The sequence below is a fragment of the Glycine max genome, chromosome 2 (genome assembly GCF_000004515.6).
Source record: "Glycine max cultivar Williams 82 chromosome 2, Glycine_max_v4.0, whole genome shotgun sequence".
Taxonomy (NCBI): domain Eukaryota; kingdom Viridiplantae; phylum Streptophyta; class Magnoliopsida; order Fabales; family Fabaceae; genus Glycine; species Glycine max.
The window spans coordinates 3,561,934-3,584,433 of NC_016089.4; the positions used below are offsets into that span (position 1 = coordinate 3,561,934).

General features: G+C 32.0%; 2 protein-coding genes across 20 annotated transcripts in view; one reads left to right on the forward strand and one right to left on the reverse strand.

Annotated features, from left to right (window-relative positions):
* Positions 1–2,546: 2,546 nt before the first annotated feature.
* Positions 2,547–11,073, reverse strand: LOC100778802 (copper methylamine oxidase). The gene is made up of 12 exons (XM_003519585.5): positions 10,413–11,073; positions 8,382–8,491; positions 7,394–7,699; positions 6,660–6,772; positions 6,231–6,561; positions 5,912–6,127; positions 5,581–5,817; positions 5,029–5,214; positions 4,354–4,494; positions 3,672–3,940; positions 3,192–3,273; positions 2,547–2,879 (listed from the first exon to the last, which is right to left on the reverse strand). The coding sequence occupies exons 1-12, from the start codon at positions 10,579–10,581 to the stop codon at positions 2,757–2,759; spliced, it is 2,283 nt and encodes a 760-aa protein (XP_003519633.1). The 5' UTR covers positions 10,582–11,073; the 3' UTR covers positions 2,547–2,756.
* Positions 11,074–13,205: 2,132 nt separating this feature from the next.
* Positions 13,206–22,500, forward strand: part of LOC102660211 (protein DETOXIFICATION 29) — a 20,323-nt gene continuing 11,028 nt past the window's right edge. Inside the window, exons 1-9 of one of the 19 annotated variants that reach the window (XM_014764786.3) lie at positions 13,206–13,609; positions 13,681–13,744; positions 13,915–13,967; positions 14,056–14,108; positions 14,197–14,264; positions 14,850–15,160; positions 15,298–15,775; positions 17,547–17,632; positions 18,452–18,508. In XM_014764786.3, coding sequence (XP_014620272.1) covers positions 14,987–15,160; positions 15,298–15,775; positions 17,547–17,632; positions 18,452–18,508 — 795 coding nt within the window. In that variant the 5' untranslated portion in view covers positions 13,206–13,609; positions 13,681–13,744; positions 13,915–13,967; ... (1 more) ...; positions 14,197–14,264; positions 14,850–14,986. Of the gene's footprint in view, positions 13,610–13,680; positions 13,745–13,914; positions 14,265–14,849; positions 15,161–15,297; positions 15,776–17,546; positions 17,633–18,451; positions 18,509–21,150; positions 21,597–22,500 lie in introns of those variants that run through there. The other 18 variants (XM_014764792.3, XM_014764784.3, XM_014764785.3 and 15 more) reach the window with 18 other exon arrangements.

Consider the following 22,500-nt stretch of genomic DNA (forward strand, 5'->3'; position numbering starts at 1 on the left):
TTGAACAATGAACACAGCACACAAATAACAACTAGTGCAAGACACTATCATATGATTGAAGGCCTCGAGTTTGAATCTCCACATGGACCACACCTCCCAATCCCATTATCCTACTGAAAAATAAAATTCCAACTTTGTCTAACTACGACCACAGAAAAAAAAATTAAAAATTGGACACATTGATTATTCAAACTTGCATACTCCGGTGAGAACTGAACTCTGAAGTTGTATGGTAACTTGAAGCCACATTCCTAACAATACACAACGAATGTGCACTTTCCTAGCAAGTAATAATACAATAGGTAAGTCCTTAAATCCACGTTTATCAAATAGATAAAGTCTCTGTTTGATTTCAAGTTAAAAAATTAATTCTATATTCATAATTGATTTTAGTTAAATTTTTATAGGTTTGATTTTAAGTTAAAGACAATCTCAAATTTAATTTTGGGTCCATAATTAATTATGAGTTGAAACAACTTTGAGTAATTTTTGTGTTAAATAAAAAAAATTAGATTAATTTTTACTTCTAATTTGATTTTATAATAAAAACATTCAAACATAAATTATATCACTTCAAAATTAATTTTATAAAATCAATTTTATTTAAAATCAATTTTTAAAAGCTATTTCAAACGGCCCACAAAGACAAGTTGTTCCTTATCCTTTCCTTTTACTTCTTATAATTATCAATGTTTTCTTATGTCCTTACACATATAGGGGATAATTAAAGAAAATATATCCTTTAAATAATAAGTTGCGAACTATTTACCACTAAAAAACACTAGATACTTTTAAAAAAAATAAGGTGCCTATAAACTAAGACACATCAAGTCTTAACGGGTAAAATCAGCAAAAGGAATGTCATGACATTATTATCGGTAGAAAAATATTATCATACACACAGATAAATGTAAAATAATTTTATATAATTATTTAATCATATATATTATTGTGTATGATAAATTTATTAATTTTTATAATAATTATTTTAAAAATTAAATCAATAATAATAATTTATAATTAAATAACAGTATAAAATTATTTTATATTTTCGGTTGATAATCATTAAAGTCTTATTAGTAATATGTACAAGAGAAAAATAGAAATGGAAACACAATTGGTCCACAAACCGAGACAAATGTAGTGCATGAAAACGAACATGAATATTAGAGGCATGAACACAACACAACACAACACAAAACAACAACAGGTGGCTCAAGTTACTAATGTGGTGTAAAGGACTGGACAACACACATTCTTGGCAGATCCTTCACTCTGCTTCAAGTGCAACTCCTAGACTTGATTGCCACAACAAAACTACATACAATACAACAATGAGAATGGAATGAAATAGAACCATTATATCCCTCTCTAGAAGCCTCCCAAACCTAATAACATGTTACAACTTGGCACATTTGTATCTTTCCAATTTAAGAATGCCAGTCTGCCATTCAAAATAAAGACAAGCCATAATCTACATGTGGTACCCTTTTTTTTTGGCAAGCTTTTGTTGAACAAAGAAATTTCTTAGTGTTGAATGCAATTTAAATCTTATTTCACTTTCAAAACTTGTAAACACAGTTTTTCAGTTTGCTAATTTAAATTAGTGGACAATGATCTTTTCTATTAACTAGATAGTAACATTAAAAACAAAATTAGTACAGCATTAAAAATAGCATGGTGCAAGTAATTTATTCAAATTTGTAATATGACTGCCATTTTAGTTGAGACAACATTATCGTCAACAAGATAATGTTTGTGGCGGCTAACTGACATCTCTATATCATTAAACTAATGCACCTGCAATGTTCATCGAATCAAATTATATTTGCCATATCAATTCGCTTAGCTACTAAATGAGCCTTGATCTACACGTCTGTTCCCTAATTCGACGATCCTTGGAGCCATCATAATCATACCGATTACCAACTCATAATGGGTAGGAATCTTGCGGATTTTCATATTATGGGCCATCATTTGGATGGTTTGGAATGATACTAATATTATTAGTTAATCTGAAATAAAAGTTTTACATTTTGGTTTACTTAATCCCAAAATTACAAAGAGTGTCTCCTTTCACTAGAGAAAGAAATTCATAATGAAATTTTTACATTCGGAATTACCAAATCTGCTATTTACAAGGGCTGTTGGCTGAGATAGTTGGGATCCAGAAAGAAAAGGCCTGTTATGTATGAAGAACTTTGCTATTTTGTATTGACGAAATTATACTTATCCATGTGTTGCATATATAAAGAATGAAGAAAGAGATTTTTCATACTACTCAAGGTGTTAGGTTTAGCGTTTAAGCATCCAAAATGAGTTTCACTCTTCATGGAAAGCTACACATGCTTGTTTGGTAAAACGTGACTTTCACTCAAATTTTTAACTAAATTTATGTTTACAAAGTTCAACCAAACTTCACTTTTTTCAACTATATATCGAAACAGACTCAACTATTATCCTTGTGTAAATATATGAAACTGAATTTTACCAAGCGCAAACAGTATATAATACATGAGAACTTATTTTAATCCAACACACTTCAATTTCTCACAATAGGAACGTCGCATCAATTTAGATTTCAGAGAAACCAATAAAGTACTATCATTTTACAATTACACATCAAATGCATCACCTAAATAGCTATTCTGTGGACCATGAGAAAAACTTTGTTATTGACGATTTTTAATTAATTAAAGTGATGCACTCACTTAGGTGATGGTAAACATAATCAAGTATCTCTACTTTTGGTCCTTTTAGAGCTTGGCAATCATCCCATTCTGAATAGGCTTTGCAGACATCCCATTCTCCTTATCATCCAAATCACTTGCACTTGGGGGAACATCTACAGCTGGGGAGCAATTGAAAAACCCATGTGGCTGCATCATGAATAGCAAGAAAAAAATTAATTGCAACACTATGAACAGAAAATTATCAGATGCTACTGAAAAGCCCAAAGACTCTATGCCTAATTCTCAAGCATAGCACAGTTTAACAATTTCGAAGATGAACTTCATTCAGTTTTGGATTAGGATATTTCAAATGAGATTCACACTGAAGAACTACATTGCACTCAAAACTTAGGAGATTATGTGATAACCCTAAGCATGTTATAGTAGTTCAATATGAATCTCACTCTATTTTTGCACAGAAAGAATGGCAATGAAATACGCTAACTTTGAGTGGAATACCATAAGCATAAAGCCAATGCGTTCCACTGGCATAACTGGCCAGTCTTCCAATCGGGGAATGTGTGTTATACCAAACACGTACCTGAAATAGTCCTTCATATCAGATAACATGTATAAAGAATGCATAAACACAACAAAATCCCAAAGAGTACAATTATCAGTCAATGATGTCTTAAAGTGTGTTTGCATAGTGATGAGAAATAATCAATTATTTTTCATGGTGAAGGAAAAACAACAAATAGTTGCTTCTATTTTTCCACGGTACCACCATGATTTTGAGGAGTAGAATTGATTCTTGGTGTTATCCAATCACATTATTAATATCAGACAGTCCTCCTGAGGATGCCCATATGATGGGAAAAATTGCCATCCCTCAATGTGTATTGGATGTGCAACATAGATAAAGCATGCTTATATACATAAGAACATGTGCAAATTATATATAGCAACTCTCATAGAAATAGAAACTAGTGCACTAACCAAAGAACTATATCGGCTTCTTCCAATGATCTATTCTTCTGAACCCAAGTAGCCAAACCCTCTCCAACGCGTGGATTCTGATTAGGAAACTCCCCTCCGGGATGCATTTCGCCGGGAACATAAGGAGTGACCCAAAGATTGTGCTTCAAGAAAGCTGCTCTCCTCAGAAACTTGGCCTCTGAACCAGCCAAGGGTAAACAATTTGAACCAGGTACTAGCTTGTATCCTGTTAGCTGCCCAGTTCGGTTTACCGTCCTTGTGTTCCTAACCTAAAAAAAGAAATTCATTTGAGCGACGCTGGTTAAAATATGTCAAAGAGTGTTTTCTAACAAGTAAACCATCTCAGCTTTGAGAAATATAACTGCAGAAAAACTGAATATGCCGGTATCTGGCAGGAAATAAGCACATGGAAAACTTGAAAACTGAGAAGGTAGAAGAAACAAATGATGAATTTTACATACATATGTAGCATAAACATTATGCAACATCATTCATATGTAGAGAAGAATAAAAGCAGCAGCCAAATTTGAAAATTTCACCGACTGTCCCTGCTAGCACAGTACCTAAGTTACAGCAATAGAGGTGGAAATATTCGCCAAGAAAAATTGGAATTTTGTATGTTTCATTGCTTCTTCTTTTTGTTATTTTTTTTTTTTATAATATACAAGTGGAAGGAACTTACAATCCAATGTCGAGCAGATAAAGGGTTACAATCACGCATTGCTTCCGATTCTGATTTAAGCAGTTTTTCCTCAGCATAAAATGCATTGTTGTGAACATTATTCTTTCCTGGCTCTTCAATTTTGACATCCACCTCAACAACCTGGAGTGGGAAGAGGATTGTTACTACTTTGTCGTATTATTTGTGAACACATACTAGTAATGAATTTTATAGTTTTGATGGAAGTGTAAGACCTTTTTTCCCCCTTTTTTCAAAAATGAACCATAGAATGGACCATTAAGTTATAAAAGAAGTTCAACTGATAAATAAACAGTTAAAGGAAGGAAAGTAAAAAAGAAAAGAAACTTCATACTGCCATGAGTGGCTATGTCAAAGATCACGTTATTTAGTTAATATGGCATTATTAAAAAAGGAGATCCTACTGTGTACATTTAATATTTGGTATTATTCAAAACACAATTCATTCTGGTGCTTAAGCTTCTGTTACAGAATGCAAGCTACATAAATAGTAGATTTTCATGATATATTTTTTCCTAAAGAAAAAAATTTGAGATGAACAGCAATATTACACGAACTCAAAATATTGAAGAATGAGTCAACCAAAATATTCTTTCAGACTTCAGCATTGAAGAATGAAGACATTGCCAACTGAAAAGTATATAGTTGCACACTGACCTGATTAAATGCTTCACCAGGCTTGCAATCAACAGCCATGTCCATACGAGCAACAAAAAAGTGTTGGTGGACAGGTGCATATAATCCAGGTGCAATAGTCGTGCCATATTTTCGACTTTCACCTGGTTGCAATGCTCCTAAACTGAGAATTCCCGTGAGCTTGACCTCAGCTTCTATTTTTCCATCCTGAAAGAAGGAGAGAGCAAATACACAATTAGTGATTTAACCAATTAATATGCTTATGTTTGAACATTGAAATTCACCACAAAGTCAATATGAATGCCTGGACAGAACTAGGATAAACAATACAGAATATAGCAACGGAAATCAGAAGAAGCATACTAAGTGAAAGAATAGATTTCATAATCATGCAGTTAAGATGAAATCTTCTTTTCTTTCTGGTTCACCTGCTAGGATACACAGCAGAACCTGAGACACCCACTTGTATGAATTTTTAATTTTAAAGTATATATCACTAGGACTCAACCATGGTTTCCATTCTATCAATCTTATTAGACAAACTCTGATGGATGAATCCAGACAATAACTTGCCTGATAGAAGTGCCAGAAAAATCCATACTCATAGTTAGCCACAGTGCATATAAAAGACACTGTCAGCCTTCTAGACCGTCGAACTTCAGCCAAACCTGTTCTCCAATCTTGATGCTTCCATAAAATACCATGATCCTCTTCATGCAAGCAAACACAATTCTCTATTGTTTCAACACCTCCATTAAAGTTTGTGAAGTGAGCATCAAAGTACTTGATATAGCCTAAACAATCACAACCCTGCAATAATGTCACCAAGCAAAATAAATTTTAGTTTCATCTACATAGAGAAAGGAGAGTAATTTGAGACTAAATTAGAAGAAAATGCCTTGACCTTCTTTAGAGAATGAGCATTTTTACCCAGACCATCTTCTCCTGCATCAAAAGCATTCTTCCTATAGTGAGGATCATTTGGATCTCCATAAGGGACCACCATCTCAACAAAACTCAATCTGTGGGCCACAGGCCTTCGCCCTCGACTTCCATCAATATAGGCTACAGAATAAATAACCAAACCTTCCCTAGGAGTAAAACCGATGCGAAAGTTCCACTGCACACACACGCACACACAAAAAAAAAAATACACTTTTACTTACAAGTTTACATGTCTCGAATGAACTTGCTTCTAGAAAAAGTAAGGTACAAACAATCACCTTCTGCCATTGAATGAAGTGCCCGTTGACACGAAAACTTGGACCTTCAGGCTGAATAATCTGTAATGGTTTCACATCACTTCTATCAACTCCTCCCCTAGTTTCACCAGAAGTATAATTTCTCAATGGATCAGCAGGTGGAAGGGGAATTAGTTTACGGTCTTCAAACTCAAGAATTTCCATATTTTGCATGTCTACAAGTATATGGATTCCTTCAACTGGACGTGCATAGCCATTTTCCATTGGGCAGTCACTCTCAGTTCTACAAAAGATTAGCGGTTTAGCAAGCCGGCGGCTAGGAGCATCCGCTTCACTATGATATCCAACACACCTGTAAGGTTCAGCTCCTCACGCATTAGAGAGAAAAAGACATCAATGATTCAATGAACCTTCGTATAGTCTTCAAATCATCTCATATTAGCAACTAACCATGCATCCACCATCACAAGATCCATGTCCTCTATCCCTCTTCTCTTCATTGCTTCACGAAATGGAGGGAAATCTTTCACAGCAGCTTCACATTCAGCATACTCCACAGCATCCTGTATGTATACTATAGTGAATAACACAAATCTTTGTTGATTTGAAACTAATGGATCGTAAATCAATAAAAAATACCACATCATGTTTGTAGCCTAACACAATTTCTGTCAATATTTCTCTCTTTCAACTAAATCATTGTGGATGAGATGCAGGATGATGATTGATTTTGAATAGTTATATTGAAACAAAAAAATAATGTACCAACAAGTAATGATTAGTAAAGAACCATCAGTATTGGCCTGTTGGTACAGATTCAAATTCTTTAAGCTCTCCACACAAGTATTACCTAAGCCATTTAAATTCTGAAAATTGAACTCACACCATGAAGTAATGTAAAACTAAAATTGATTGTGCCACTGGCTTCTAAAGATCAACAAAGAACCACTACTGTTTGTTGTGACTTCTATTCTAAATGTTTAATGCAAATTTTAGCAAAGGCATTAATGCAAATTTTAGCAAAGGCATTTAAATTAGGAAAGTGAACAAAAAATCTATGTGACGGAAAATTTTTGCAAAATAAAAAAGGTTGCAGTTATCAATAAGCATGAGGATAAGAAAGACTACAAATCCTAATGAGCAGCAAGATTTTATGAAAGTATAAAATAAAATAACATATTTACCATTGGTGGCTGAACATTTGGAACGACTTCAGAAGAAATTACTTTGCCTCTATGATGACCACCTCGAGTTGCTGCATGTACTTCTCTAAGTTCAACAATCCATATGCTTGTCTCATTTGACCTTTTGTTGTAAACAACCAATCGTGCTTTCCTTGGGGGAAGTTTAGTAGGAATCAGAGGTCCTCCTTTAGTCCTGGGGAGCAATGATGGCTGGAAAGGAGGGAAGAAATATGCATCTGCTAATGCAACAACTTGCTTATCTGGTTCTACCAAGACTACTTCAACAAAGCGCATACTATCCCTCACCTAACAAAATAATCAAATAATTTTGCACATGATGAATCTGGAGAACCAATTGTTGATTTTTGGTTAAATACATAATTTAGTCCTATATGGGTCTCTGATTCTTAATTTGGTCGTTGTACATAAAAACTTGTTAAATCAGTCTCTATATCTGCAAACATATCGATTTGGTTCCTGCCATTACTTTATGCATTCTTAATTTGGTTTCTATACGTGTATCACATTCTTAATTGCTATAGGGACCAAATTAAGAATGCGCTACACACATATAGGAACCTGATTATTAATGCGCTACACATATAGGGACTAAATTAAGAATGCAATAAATGTACAGGGTTCAAATTAAAAATGCGTAAACAACATCATGACGGCAAAGACCAAACCAGTAACATTTGCACTGGACGTATAGGGACTAATTTAATAAATTTTTATGTAGAAGGACTATATTAAGAATTTGCGACAGGTATCAAAGACTAAATTATGTGTTTAACCTTTATTTTTGAAAGGTTATCATTAAGCGGGCAAACATAAGTGACTCGTTCTTCAAAATAAATTGAACCAAACACACACTTCATCAACATACAAACATGAGGATTTAGAGAAGTTACAAAATGTCTAACATAACCATACTAGTACTAGGTAATAAATTTAAGGTCAATCAATGAAAGAAAATCAAGAAATCTACCTCAGGGGTTGCCCCAGCAGCTCGAACTGTAGCTACAGCTACTGATATTTCAGCAGCTGATAGTGGATCCAAAGGGTGGCAGGTTTGAGCTCTGGTCATGACTGGGATACCTATGCCAGGAAGTAAGCAAAACAAATAATTTTTATAGAAGAAGAAATTTCATTAAAGACAAAAGGGAGCAACAACCACTAACCAGGGAGAGGATACTAAATCCTTTGAATAAAAAAGAGAGACTAAATACAAAAAGTCCAAGAAAAACTGGAAAAGAAGAGAAGTAAGAAGTATTCGAGATATAAAACCAGTCATGTGTCTTCACCAAACACTACCAGCTTAAATTTTTAGATGAAGGCCCAAGATTGGTTTTAAACAATATTTTAATATTGCAGCAAAGCTTCTGAATCTCTCGAAAATCCAAGTAGCAACACTCTTTAGTTCAAAGAAGCCAATGACATGATTATATCCCAGATCAATATTTGGAGCTAAGAAACATCCTTAAAAATATAAATTAATGTTCCTCTCCAACTACACACACAAAGGGACTACATAAACTACACAGTACTATTGTCTTCGATTCCTTCCGATAAAAAAAAACTGCAAAGTACACAATGCCGTAAATAACCAATCGTGTAGGCTTCCACATTGCCAATTGGTTGATTATTTTAAATGTCTCAACATGTGCATCAATCTAAAACAGAAATGACAATAAATTCAACTAAGTTCTCCCAAAAGACAAGTTAAATAAGGAATAAGAAATTGACACCAAAAGATAAAAGAAAAGTATATTAAGACCCGGAACATGGGAACAGCAATGTTTATTTTATCAAGTGAGCTGATATGTTTTGTAGCTGTGAATACTGGGGGAAAATGATAGTCGAATTTATGTGAAAATTATTTGAATTAGCATATTAGTATAGAGGAAGATAAAATAAATGAACATGAAATAAATCAATTCAATGATACTTGGATTCGAAGTATACTAGTTCCTTTTTATTTTTTAGATAGAAAAAGTTACTTATTCTTCCACATAATATATAGGTTTAATTGTATTTTTAATTCATATATGTTTACTTATGCATAGTTTTGGTTGTCTTAATTCTTCTTTTTTTTATTTGGTATAAACACAATTGGTATTATCAACTGCAGGCAATTTTGTTCAAAGGATTATAGATGACAAAATTCTATCTTTGAGTTTTGATATAACTATATACCATATCAGAACTCAAACACAAACACGAGAGTTGAGACAATTAATTAAGATAAAACAATTTCATGTCAATTTATGTATGCATTCTATTCTTTTAATTCTAATTGGTCACATTTGTAGCTCACAGTTTCCCAATTACTAAAATTAAGTCCGTCGCCTAACTTTCCGTCCAATAATTAAAAGTAATGTAATAGAAATGTGAGGTAAATTGACAGAGAAAAAAATAAGTAATATATTTAAATAAAAAAGGAAATATATAAAATGTAATGAAAGCCTTCTTATTTTATTTAAATATTATTACACTCCTTTATGTTTAATTCCTATACATTGCTTTATCCTTGTTAAGTTACACACTTATTACTTTCTAAGAGAAATCATTTTAGCTATTGAAAAACTATCAGGATTAAAAGTGAGCGACAAGAATTAGGACATAACTCCTCTCAAAAAAAATAAAAAAATAGGACAAATCTACTTTCTTATATAACTTTTTGGTATTTTTTTTATTAGAATTGAAATTTCAGCTTAATTATCCGTATGATAAAGACTTACCGAGTTAAAACTCCAAAAGAACTACATCTAAATTTTATTTTATCCTTAAGTTATTAAGTAGTTTGGTACTATCATGATCTCTAGCTACTAGTAAGTACTAATGTATACATGACAATTAATAATTCTTTCTAGTCAGTACATTACAAAAATTTGATTAGTGTCATACGAAAATTAGATTGGTCGAAATCATGGACATATAATAATTTAAAATTATCTAATAATTTCTCAATATATATGAGGAGTAGCATAAATTAAAGTGAAAGAGTTGTTATATGTACCTTTGGTGGTGGAAGTGGTGTTGGGAGGAGGATCGGAGAAGGAGTCAACGGCGGAGATGACGGTGGCGACGGAGGGTCGGTTGCGGAGGGGATCAGCCCAAGAAGAAGTGGTGGTGGTGGTGTTATTGAGAATGTTTGGCGTGGCTTTTTGTTCCTGAGTTGTGGCCATTGTAAAGGGTTAGCGAGCTAACCGTAACTGTAGTAGTTGTATTCCACTGACACACAGCAATGCTTTCCTTCCTTTAATTAGCAGCTTCCACTCTCCGCCGCCACCCAACAAAACAACCTCAAAATAACTGATGCCACTGTTTTGCTGTGTTTGAAGATCGATAAGATACGGTGTTTTAGTTTCACAATCACAACAACAGGTGCATTTGAATGATTTGATGATAGATATGGACACCTTATCGATTCATTCAATGAATAGGGACAAGCCACCACTGCTTTTCCGTGAGGAAAGTGGGTTCGGTAAAGTTAATAATGATCGATATCGTTTCTGTGTTGTTGTTTTTTTTTTTTAATTTTCTTCGCCGCTCATGTTTGTTGTCGGTGACGCTGACAGAGGAGAGGCACCAATAGTTTAGACTGTTTCGGACATTGTGGCCAGTCAGCACTCGGCAACATTCAGCAACCAACGAATGAATAATATGACCCAACAACACAAAATCCAAGGGAAGTGGAACTTATAACGAGGTGCGAGTTGAGGATACAGCTCAAAGTCTCAATGTATTTATTACGATATTTGTTATAAATTTAATGAGTTTTGTTATATAGAAAAAAATAAAACATTTGTATTAACAAAAATAATATTCAAAATTAAAATAAGAAATATTTGTCATTAATAAATTTTATTAAAAATTTTATTATAAATTTAATGAGTTTTGTCATTAATAAATATTCTATTAAGATAAATTTTCAAAATCTTTTACTACCTTTGTCAAAATATAAGTAGTAATTCCTCTGGTTTTAAATATAAAAAAATATTTTTTCTTAAATATAATAATTTTTTTATTAATTTTATCTTATTTAATGTTATTATTTTTAAAATATTTTTCATATAATTGAACAGTTTGTTTTAATGACTTTTTTCTTAACTTTAATATCAAGTTTTAATTAAAAAAAAAAGTTGAGAAAAAAATTAACTGAAATTGATCTAATTAAATATGGTAAATCAATTTTCTTAGTTAGTGTGTCTTTTTTTTTCTTCTTCCTACTCCATTTGGTTTCAAATACACTTTGTTGAATTGTTCTTATTTATAAGACTCAATTTTTAAATAATGTTTATTCCTTTTTATAAGATCGGATTTATAATATTTCTTGCACTAATCACTTTTAGACTACAAATATCTCTTATTAAAAGAAGAAAGAGAATGTATTGACATATTATTAAAATAAAAAGAAGTATTAATGATAAGGATAATTTTAGAAAAAAAATTATAAATTGAAGACAAATATATTGTTATTAACTAAATTAATCACTTTTCTTAATTTTGGTGAGTTAGTTAAGTGGATCTCATATATAAATACAAAGGGAGTATAAGAAAAAAAACATTTTTTTCTTGATCTTAAATTTAACAAAAAATACAAGTAACTTTAACTTATCTAATGTTGTCATTTCTAAAATATCCTTCATTTAATTAAAGTGAGTTTCAATAACTCTTTTTTATCTTTGATACCAAATTTCAATGAAAGATAAGTTTAAAAAACTATTTTTTAATTGAAATTGATGTAACTAAATGTGATTATAGTTAGTGTGTATATTTTTTTTCTTATATTTGAGATCAAAGTGAGTATATATACATAATCCGATATAAAAAAAAGTATTTCACCTTAAAATTTATTGATTGTCATCACAAATGACACAACAATAAGAAATTATCTACTATTGGAACTTAACTAGTATTGTTTAATTGTTGGGAATCATAATACTATCAACATTTTTTAAGAAAGAATTTGATATTAAATAACATTTTTTACGGGTGAATAACAAAAATTTTCATCTTCCTTACTTATAATCTTATAAGAAAGAATTTGATATTAAATAACATTTTTTACGGGTGAATAACAAAAATTTTCATCTTCCTTACTTATAATCTTACACCATAGCATACCTCATTTGATCGGTTAGAATTCCTCATGCAACATCACAGACACTCCAATCTTTATCTCACATTTGATATTTATTTCTTCAACACCAAATGTGTTTTCCTCTCCTACAATTTTTCTTATCGTGTAGTTGTTAATTTACTTGTGTTACAACATCTAATGTAGGAAGATGCTTCTTTCCATCAAATATTTAGGATTTTCCAAAGTTTGTAACACATTAAAATATGCAAAATCCGTTAATATTCATCCAAAACATTTTCTGAATTTTAATCAACACATCTTGGGGTATTTCAATTTCATATTCTTCTTAAACTCAGCATGGTTAGATTGACTTAAGCATGAAAGCCTCAATAATTGAATTAAAAAAAACAAACAAACACAAACATTAAGAATATTATTGAATGCATTAGTAATATCTTGCGTTGATCTCCCATAAATAACATATCTCGCAAAACAACTACCTTTCCATCAAAAGACAATCTATAATTGAAATTGTTAGCAAATCTTAAAATAAATCTTCAACACTGTTTAAAAAAAGTGATTCTACGAGACCGTTTTAAAAAAAATCTTCATCTTAAAAAATAAATGCGGTAGTATTTTCATAAATAATCACAATTTTTCAAAAAACGGTTCTTTCAAAACTGTATTTAAAACATCTTTTCAAGGATGGTTCTTTCAAATTAGACACTCAGAGTCGATTTTACAACCGTTTCTCTACTCTCCTCTCCTCTCCTCTCCTGTTCACATACCTAGGTCGCGCCCCTTACTCTCCTCTCATGTTCACATGCCTAGGTCGCGCCGCTCAAACCCAAGGCTCGCTGAGAGAGGTTCGCAATAGAGCTCAGAGAAAGTGTTCGACGAGAGGTTGAGGGTTTTGAGGCTGAGAGGGAGTTCGTCGGGGATGTTGCCGAAGATGTGGTTCTGCACGACGTTGAGAATCTGAAGGCTCGTGAAGTTCGCCATCTTCGCAAGAAGGTTGCAATAAAATGAATTCTTCTGCAAGAACAATGATTGCAGGAGCGTGCATTTGGATAGCGACGAAGGAGTTTGAACGATGTTTTAAATACACAGCTCTGTGACTTCTTGACAAGGTTCTTTGTGATCTTTTCTTCTCGTTTTGCATCTTTCTTTTGGTTTTTTATGTCTATTTCCTTTTTCTCAGTTTTCTCAGCAACCAAAACTGGAAGGTTAGATTATTTGGTGAATTTGTATATGCATTCATTGAGGTGAGTTTCGTTCTTTAAATCTAGAAAAAGAAACATCGCGCAAGATCTACTCTACTCTCCTCATATCTTTTTCTTTTCTTTTTCTTTGAAATTAAAAAGTTGTTAGAAGGTTGTGCAAAATAATTTGATTGTTTAAAGGTTCTTTTTTGTGTTTAATTATTGTTTCGCAGGTATGAATTGGTTGAAGAGTGTGTTGATGATTACGATGCGAAACCTGGAATCTGTGAGTTGAGGAAGGCAGTTCTAGAAGGTTTTGCAATATAATTTGATTGTTTAAAGGTTCTTTTTTGTGTTTAATTATTGTTTCGCAGGTATGAGTTGGTTGAAGAGTGTGTTGATGATTACGATGCGAAACCTGGAATCTGTGAGTTGAGGAAGGCAGTTCTAGAAGGTTTTGCAATATAATTTGATTGTTTAAAGGTTCTTTTTTGTGTTTAATTATTGTTTCGCAGAACTTGGAATCTGTGAGTTGAGGAAGGCAGTTCTAGAGGAGCTGAAGATGCACAACTGGCTGGTACAGGTGAGACGATTTTCCATGAGCTAGATCCGGGTCCTGAGATCTTACTCCTTAAAAAGATTCTGTAACTTATATTTGTCTATTAGGACTTTAATTATGAAGTATTCCAGGGGAAGAATGTAATTTGCCATGATTTTCAACTTGTAAAGGAAATAATATCGCAGGCTTTGTATGCCATTAGTGAAGGAAATAAATATCTTCTATATGCTGATTGGATTTGGATCCCTTGTTTAAAAAACTCGAGCAATTTGTGTGCACAATAATGAAGTTTTATATGTTAGAGCTTGATCACATGGGACATCCATTCCAATGAAACAGGGGAATGAGTGCTTTTAAATTATTTCTGGGAAGGAAAAAAAATGTATGACTTTTGCCTGAACTTCACCTCAGTCAGTCTACTATTATTATGATAGTATGTGTGAGATTAAGCCAATCTTTAAACTTCAAATGTATGTCACATATGTATCATATTGTGCTAACTTCATGAGATTTTCAAACAGCCAATTTATACTTCACATGGTTAAATTTATTTTCCTTTTACCAGTCATTTAGCCTATATTATTTTGGCTTTTTGCTAATGGCGTGTAGGAAAATCAACTCTTTTAGCAGCAATTCTCAGAGAACCCCATCAAATCCAACCACAACTGGGATCCACCGCAGTTTTCATCGCCGGCACCCCTGACATAGCTCCGATCACCAGCACTGGCGACTTCTATAGGGAATTCATGGTGGAGTCCAAGAAGCTCGGGTACCTCGCCGGCCCCGCCATCTTCTCCTTCGTCTCAAAGTACTCCCTCGGCGCCTTCACTCAAATCTTTGCCGGCCACGTCGGCACCATTGACCTCGCCGCCGTCTCCGTCGAAAACTCCCTCATCGCCGGCTTCTCCTACGGCATAATGGTAAAATCCTACTCTAAGTAATCACACCATTGACCGGTCAAATAAAAAATACATAAAAAAATCTAATTGATTTGGTTGAAAAGAATGTGCTTGAGTTGATGTAAATTTTTCTTAAAAAAAAATGTGTTTCCGAACAGCTAGGGATGGGAAGCGCGTTGGAAACGCTGTGTGGACAAGCGGTGGGAGCAGGGAAGCTTGACATGCTGGGAGTGTACATGCAGCGGTCATGGGTGTTACTTCTCAGCATGGCTTTTGTTCTGTGGCCTATGTACATCTTCGCGGGACAAGTTCTGAAGTTCATAGGGCAAGACACCCAAATTTCGGAGGCTGCGGGAACCTTCGCCATTTGGATGATTCCGCAGCTGTTTGCGTACGCGCTGAATTTTCCGGTGGCGAAGTTCCTGCAGGCGCAGGTGCTGAGTTGGCTGCTCATGGTGAAGCTCGAGTTGGGGCTGGTGGGCGCCGCCGTCGTGCTCAATGGCTCGTGGTGGTGGCTCAGTTGGTTTATGTGTTTGGTGGGTGGTGTTGGCCTGCGTGGAACGGCTTCTCGGGGGAAGCGTTTCGGAATCTCTGTGGATTCTTTCGCCTCTCTCTTGCTTCTGCTGTTATGCTTTGGTGAGTGCTTCCAAAACACTCTCATGTCACATGTTTTATCATTCTTTTACTTTAAAATATGTAACCTTAATTTTATAATTAAAAATTTAATAAATGTATGATATGATATAGTAGAAAAAAAAATATTAAAGTGATATATCACTTAATAAGCATACTGAATTTCTAAAAATAAATAATTTAAATTTAATTCTCACAAAATATATTATAGAAAAAGTGAGGAAAAGTGTAATTAAGTCTAAAGATGATTAGTGACATAATCGGTCTTTACTAATGCTTATTGGAATATTGTTTTTTTATATAAAAAGATATAAAAAATAATAAAGTGTTAACATTGAGATCGATTATTAAAATAGGTAGGTGTCCATTAATATTCAATAGTATAGTACTATTTTGACTACTAGTTTAGATTGTAGTATGTACGTACACCACGTGATGATTTTGACTACTAGTTTAGATTTTGACTACTAGTTTAGATTGTAGTATGTACGTACACCACGTGATGCACTTAAAAAACAAGTGCAGGGAATCTGGTCTGATACCTACGCACATATTTTCATTTTATTATAAAAATTAATAAATATAAAAAATAATAAGCGTTAATAATGAGGTGTTTAAAATAGATAATTTTTCACCATTAGTTACTTCTTTGACGTTACTACTAGATTATATTGTAGAATGTACAGCACTTGATGGCTTTGATGCACTTAAAAAAAAACAAGTGCAGGGAATCTTGGTTGGTCTGATACCTGTACTTATATATATATATATATATATATATATATATATATATATATATATATATATATATATATATATATATATATATATATATATATATATAGTATTTTATATTTTCTTCTTATTATAAAAATGAACGAAAATAACATTATTTTTATATAAAAAAAGATATGTAAGAGAATAAAAGCAAAGTGTGTAATAAGAAGAGACAAGGAAACTCATAAACATTTGAGTGTTGATATTTCAGTATAAATATTTCTAAAGAAATCATATAATAGAAAGGTAACAAAAAAAGAAGTAAGAGTACATATAAGATAAATAATGTGATGGAAAATGATGAAGAATAAAAATAATTACAAAATATTATAAGAATTTGTTATATGCGTATCATTATTTTATATTTTTCTCTTAAAAAATAAGAATAGTCTAATGTCTTATTTGAAGATTATAATTTAATTATTATAATAAAGAGACTTGTAATCTTCTGCATGTGTGTTATCAATAGATTTGTAATTATTCATGTGTGTAATTTAAATCTTTTATGATACAAATCACATGCAAAACAATTATCAAAAGCTTTTAGTAGGTTTAATTTATGGTTAATGATGATGTATTATGTGTAATATGACGAACCAATTATACACAAACTAAATTTACTTTATTTTGTGTTGAAAATTTGCTTTTATTTAAAAGAATGAAAGTACAAGATAGACTGTATGGTATTTGCTTGTACTCTTCATAAGATATTATGTCAACTACATAAATTTAAGTTATTAAATAAGTGTGAGCAGGTAAATAAAATATCTAACATCAGTGTTATTGAACCAAAAATTAAATAATATAAACATAACTAAAGTACGTGTGATGCAATTTAAAAATAATCAATGTGAGGTAAGAAATCCTGTTTGACTAGTATTCCTGTTTCATGTTCGATGGATATCCATTTTTTATATCTTAAAAACAAGACTGGAATATTTAATTTTATGTAATTAAGGAAGTTATGTATATTTTCTCTCATGCATGATGTGTGCAGCTTGGAAACATGTACTTTATGGCTCTGATTTTGTTTGCTGGATACCTCAAGAATGCACAAGTCTTTGTAGACGCCTTCTCTATCTGGTGAGTGTGAGTGAGTAATAACAAGGAGTAATTTTCGGTACTATGACTATACTATATGGTGTGTTTTCTTAAGCTCTTGAACATTGGTTAATTAGAGTATTTTTTATGATTTTCTTTAATTTTATTTCAATTTGCTACAAAACTAATAATCTAGATTTTGACAAATTGTAAGAATTAAAAAAAAAAATAAAGTGATAGTTTTTTTACTTATTCAAGAGTTAAAGAGCATGAAACATTTTTTTAAAAAAAGGAAAAAAATCTGTTGACATCCAACACCAACACCAATTGACAACTTGAGAAAAAATAAAGACAAGAGGTAAAAAGATTAATATGATAGATAATGTGATGATATAATAAAAAAAGATAGATAAAAATAGGAATTATTAGTTGTGTGGAAAATAAAAAATTGATAAAATATTAACATCCTTTTAAAAAAATCAGAAATTATTTGGTTGAAGAGAAAAATATATATATTTAAAAATGTGGAGCCTATAGAAAAATTTGAAAATTTATTCTCCATTTCCCTCTATTTTTTATTTCAACCAATCCAAGGCTCAGCCTACAAATTGCCCAACTTCATAGCTTATATTTCTCCGACAAAATTATTATCTACGAGACTACGATAGTGGCTGATCCACTAACCAGAAATGTCCAAACAAAATTATTATTTTATTTTGTATCTTTCACCATTTGTTTTATTCACATTGCTTGTGTTCTTACTTAGTTTTTATTTTATTTTTACTGACACTTAACTTATGCTATTCACCATTTGTTTTTGTTTTTCTTATTAACAATCATATTTTTATTTTTACTTGGCAGCATGAATATATTAGGCTGGACCATCATGGTATCTTTTGGGATGAACGCCGCCACAAGGTTTGCTTTCGCATTACCTACTTTATGCTAATGAGAAATTAATTGTATATTAAAAGACTTAAATATATGTCATTATAAAAAAAACTTAAATATGTTTTGATATATGATTAACACTGGATTTTTATTTTGTTCTCCAATATTTTTTAATGTTTTGTCCCTATTAATTATTTCATTTTATTTCTCTGGTCCTCACATTTGTTTAGGTAGCGTTTTGAAAATTTATTTACATATGGCTTAAGGAATCCGAAACAAAATAATTTTTTTTATTAGGAATCACAATTTTTTTTAAAAAATATTAATCATTTATCAATAACTAAAAATATATTTAAGTGGTATTAAAATTAAAGATACATTATCAACACAATGTGTAACACTTCATATTTTTTACCGCTGATTTAAAATTATTAGACATATTGAAAATTTTTATGAGTTTTACTTCTTAATTATTTAATAGATCTCATTAACAAATTTATATTTTTAATAGTAGAGTGTATTTGAAAGAACATATTAAAAAGTATATTCTTAGTAGTCCTCTTAAATTTATACAATATCTTCTATAAAAAAAAATAAGGATAAAAATATAAGAAAATGTATAATAAATAGATTATGTGATTAAAAGATAATATAATATCCATATTTGGAAAAAAATAATATCCTTTAAAAAAAGATAATACAATAGAAAATATTGTAAAATTTGTATGGATAAGTTATTCAAAATATATTTACTAATCCATATTTATAATGTCATGATATCAAATTAAAAAAACAAGGATTGTACTATCATGATAAATATAATTGGTGGCAAAATGACCTCAAGGGTTTCTTTTAGAAACTTATTTCCAATAAGGGTCTTGGAGGTTTGTTTTGTGTAAGGGTTTTGTCGAGGAGTATGGCGAAACACGTATTTTGCCATTCCTGTCGGTGAAATAGTGCATGCATGTCGCCATTAGGTGTGCCAGCCTACAGCAGCGTAGGGTTCATGTGCACGAAACAATGAGTGCATGTTGTCATCCACACTGGCAAAATACCAGTGCATGTCGTCATTCTCAGTGGCGAAACACATGTAGTGCATGTCGTCATTCTCAGTATCCGGCATAGATCTATCAGTATCCATTCAAAGGTCATCAAAGTGATACTTCTGCAAGCGAACATTCATTAGGTGGTGTTGCGGAGACATATCCCAATTTTCTATGGCCTACTATGACTCCTTCACAACAACATGATGCTCCAATTCCAACACCTAATGTTGCGTTAGGTACTTAATGGAATGTACCCGGAGCAATACCTAATATGGATGAATTATTAGGTGTTGATTTACGTCACCAATTTTATGCTGAGGCGGACCAAGTTGAAGGGAGGAAACATCATGGCAGAAGAAATCTTGATAGACAAGCACGAAGATAGGAACGCTCATGCGGCACATCCTTACGTCATCATGACGATTGATTTTCGCATTACTATTTAAATATTTTATTGTTATGTTTTTTAATTTAAATTTTAGACTTCTATTATCGTTTATGTTATGAATATTTAGTAATATATGCAGTTTATGTCACGTACAAAAATATAATAATAAATAATTTTAAAAACAACTTGATCACGAATAACTATCATTTCATTGAAGAAGACAAACAAAATACATAAATCAATTAATTTAACAACTTCCATATTCAGATTGCATTGGACATCGACGTCTGTTGTGTCCTTCTCTTTCATATCTATTACATTTTTTTTTATGTTCAGATAGTTCGAGTCAATCCATCTCATTCCTTATCCCTGTTAATTTTGGTCGACCTTTCGCACGAATTGTACTTAGATCAGAGATAAGTGTCCATGAGTCACTAGAAGGAGGAATTATCGTTTCATTCCCAAGAGACCACTATTGTGCGGAGTAAGCTTTTAAGACGTGGTCATTTGTGTAAACAACATCTATATATTGGAAATAGTTCATGCTCACGTAACCACATGTAGCAATAATGTGTGAACATGGATAGTGAAGTGCATGATACTTTCCGCATTGACAACAATGGTCATTCAAGTTAACTGTCCACTTTTGTCCGCCACGTTGTGTTATAGGATTGAATATCTTCTCTACTTCAAGTCGAGTGGATATCATAGATGCAGACGATGTGCGAACAAACTTGTTCTTGATTTTTTTGAAATTCTTTAACAACCTTAGAACAATACACTTGTCCTTCATTTAATTGTTTTTGGGTTTGGCGACCACGATCAACAAAGTACTTTTGACATCGACTATATGTTGATTTCACCAAAGTTGTTATCGGTATGTTGCGACAATACTTCAATACCTTATTTACACAGTTTGAGAGATTGATTGTCATGTGACCATATCTATGTCCTTCTTTATCATAAGCCATGATCCATTTTTCTTTTAAAATGCGATCAATCTATGTTGCTATGGCTAGACTCAATTGACGAAATTTTTCTAAATTTTGATCAAATGTATGCTTGCAAGGAGTGTAGGTTGCATACAATTAGTTAGCAACAACAATTTTAAGTATATATGATACTTAAATTAACATCATATTATAAATTAAATCTTATCCAATTTCATCAACATTTCTTTTTGTTTGACATTGTTGAATTTGCGATTGAAATTGTTTGTTAAGTGTTGGACGCAGTAAACATGATAAGCGTGGGGAGGTTGCCAACCTAGTGCTTCGTTAGCAACAACAGACTTTATACTCGCGTGACGATTAGATATGAAACAAATACCATTTTTATCTGTCACGTGTTCACGCAAGTGTGTCAAAAACCATGATCATGCTGTTAACGTTTCACTTTCGACTACGGCGAATGCTAGAGGAGGAACACCACCATTTCCATCTTGTGATGTGGCCATTAACAGGGTCTCACGGTATTTCTCGTATAAATGTGTGTCGTCAACTTGTATGATTGACTTACAATAATTAAAAGTCTCTTTACATCTGAAAGTCCAAAATACTCCATGAAACTGACGATGTTCACGACTCACCCTATTCCTAACAATAAAATCGTCATGCAGTATTTGAAAATAGGATTTAGGAGAATTATTTTACATATGTTTTAAACACGATGAAAGTTTGGTATATAACTTTTCCCAATCGCCATATTCAATTGCAATCTCTTTTTGTTTCGTCATCCATGTTTTTTTTTGTACAAAACTTTATAGGCAAATTCAGTGTTTATCCTTTCTTGAATCAAAGAAACTTTTATTGATGGATCTTTTCTAATCATGCCCGTTAATTAAATAAAAAAATTTAAATAACAAAAAATGCAAAAGTGGAATAATATGAACATTAAAAACGTACCTATTATACAAGTGACAATTAAATCTGAATCAAGCTTGTCATGATCTTGTGTCACACTCATATTCAGACATGTGTGTGGTCCACTCTATTGTGTCACTTTCCATGAATTAGCTTTTTTAGATAAGATTAACCTCATATAAAAAGGGCAAGTACACTATGAGATTTTATTCTGGCAACAAACGATATATTTGTGCGATTTGGTTTCAAGAACTTTAAAACTTTGATGCATCTTTATAATATATTGTTTCAGTGCATTTTTTTACAACATCTTTACTATCAAAATGCATACCAACATATAATTCTTGCCCAACATTAAAACTCGATGACATCTTCAAACCGCAAATATCCTCCTCATCAGGATGACACCAATTGATATTGTTATAATACAAAACATCATTTCAAAATGAATTTTGAATTCCTTCTATACCTAATACTTAAAAAAATAAAATTCAGGTCAATATCACAAAAATATTTATTTACCATTAAATATAATTGTTATAAAATGATTAATGCATTCAACTATTTTTTAATTTAATTAAATATACCTTCTCTTGGTTGAACAATTGTAACTGGTTCAACCATGTGGGCGGCTTCATCATCTGTATCAGATATACCATCAAAAATATCATCTTCATCTAAAACTCTTCTACCTCTGAATTCAAACACTTTGCAAGCATCACC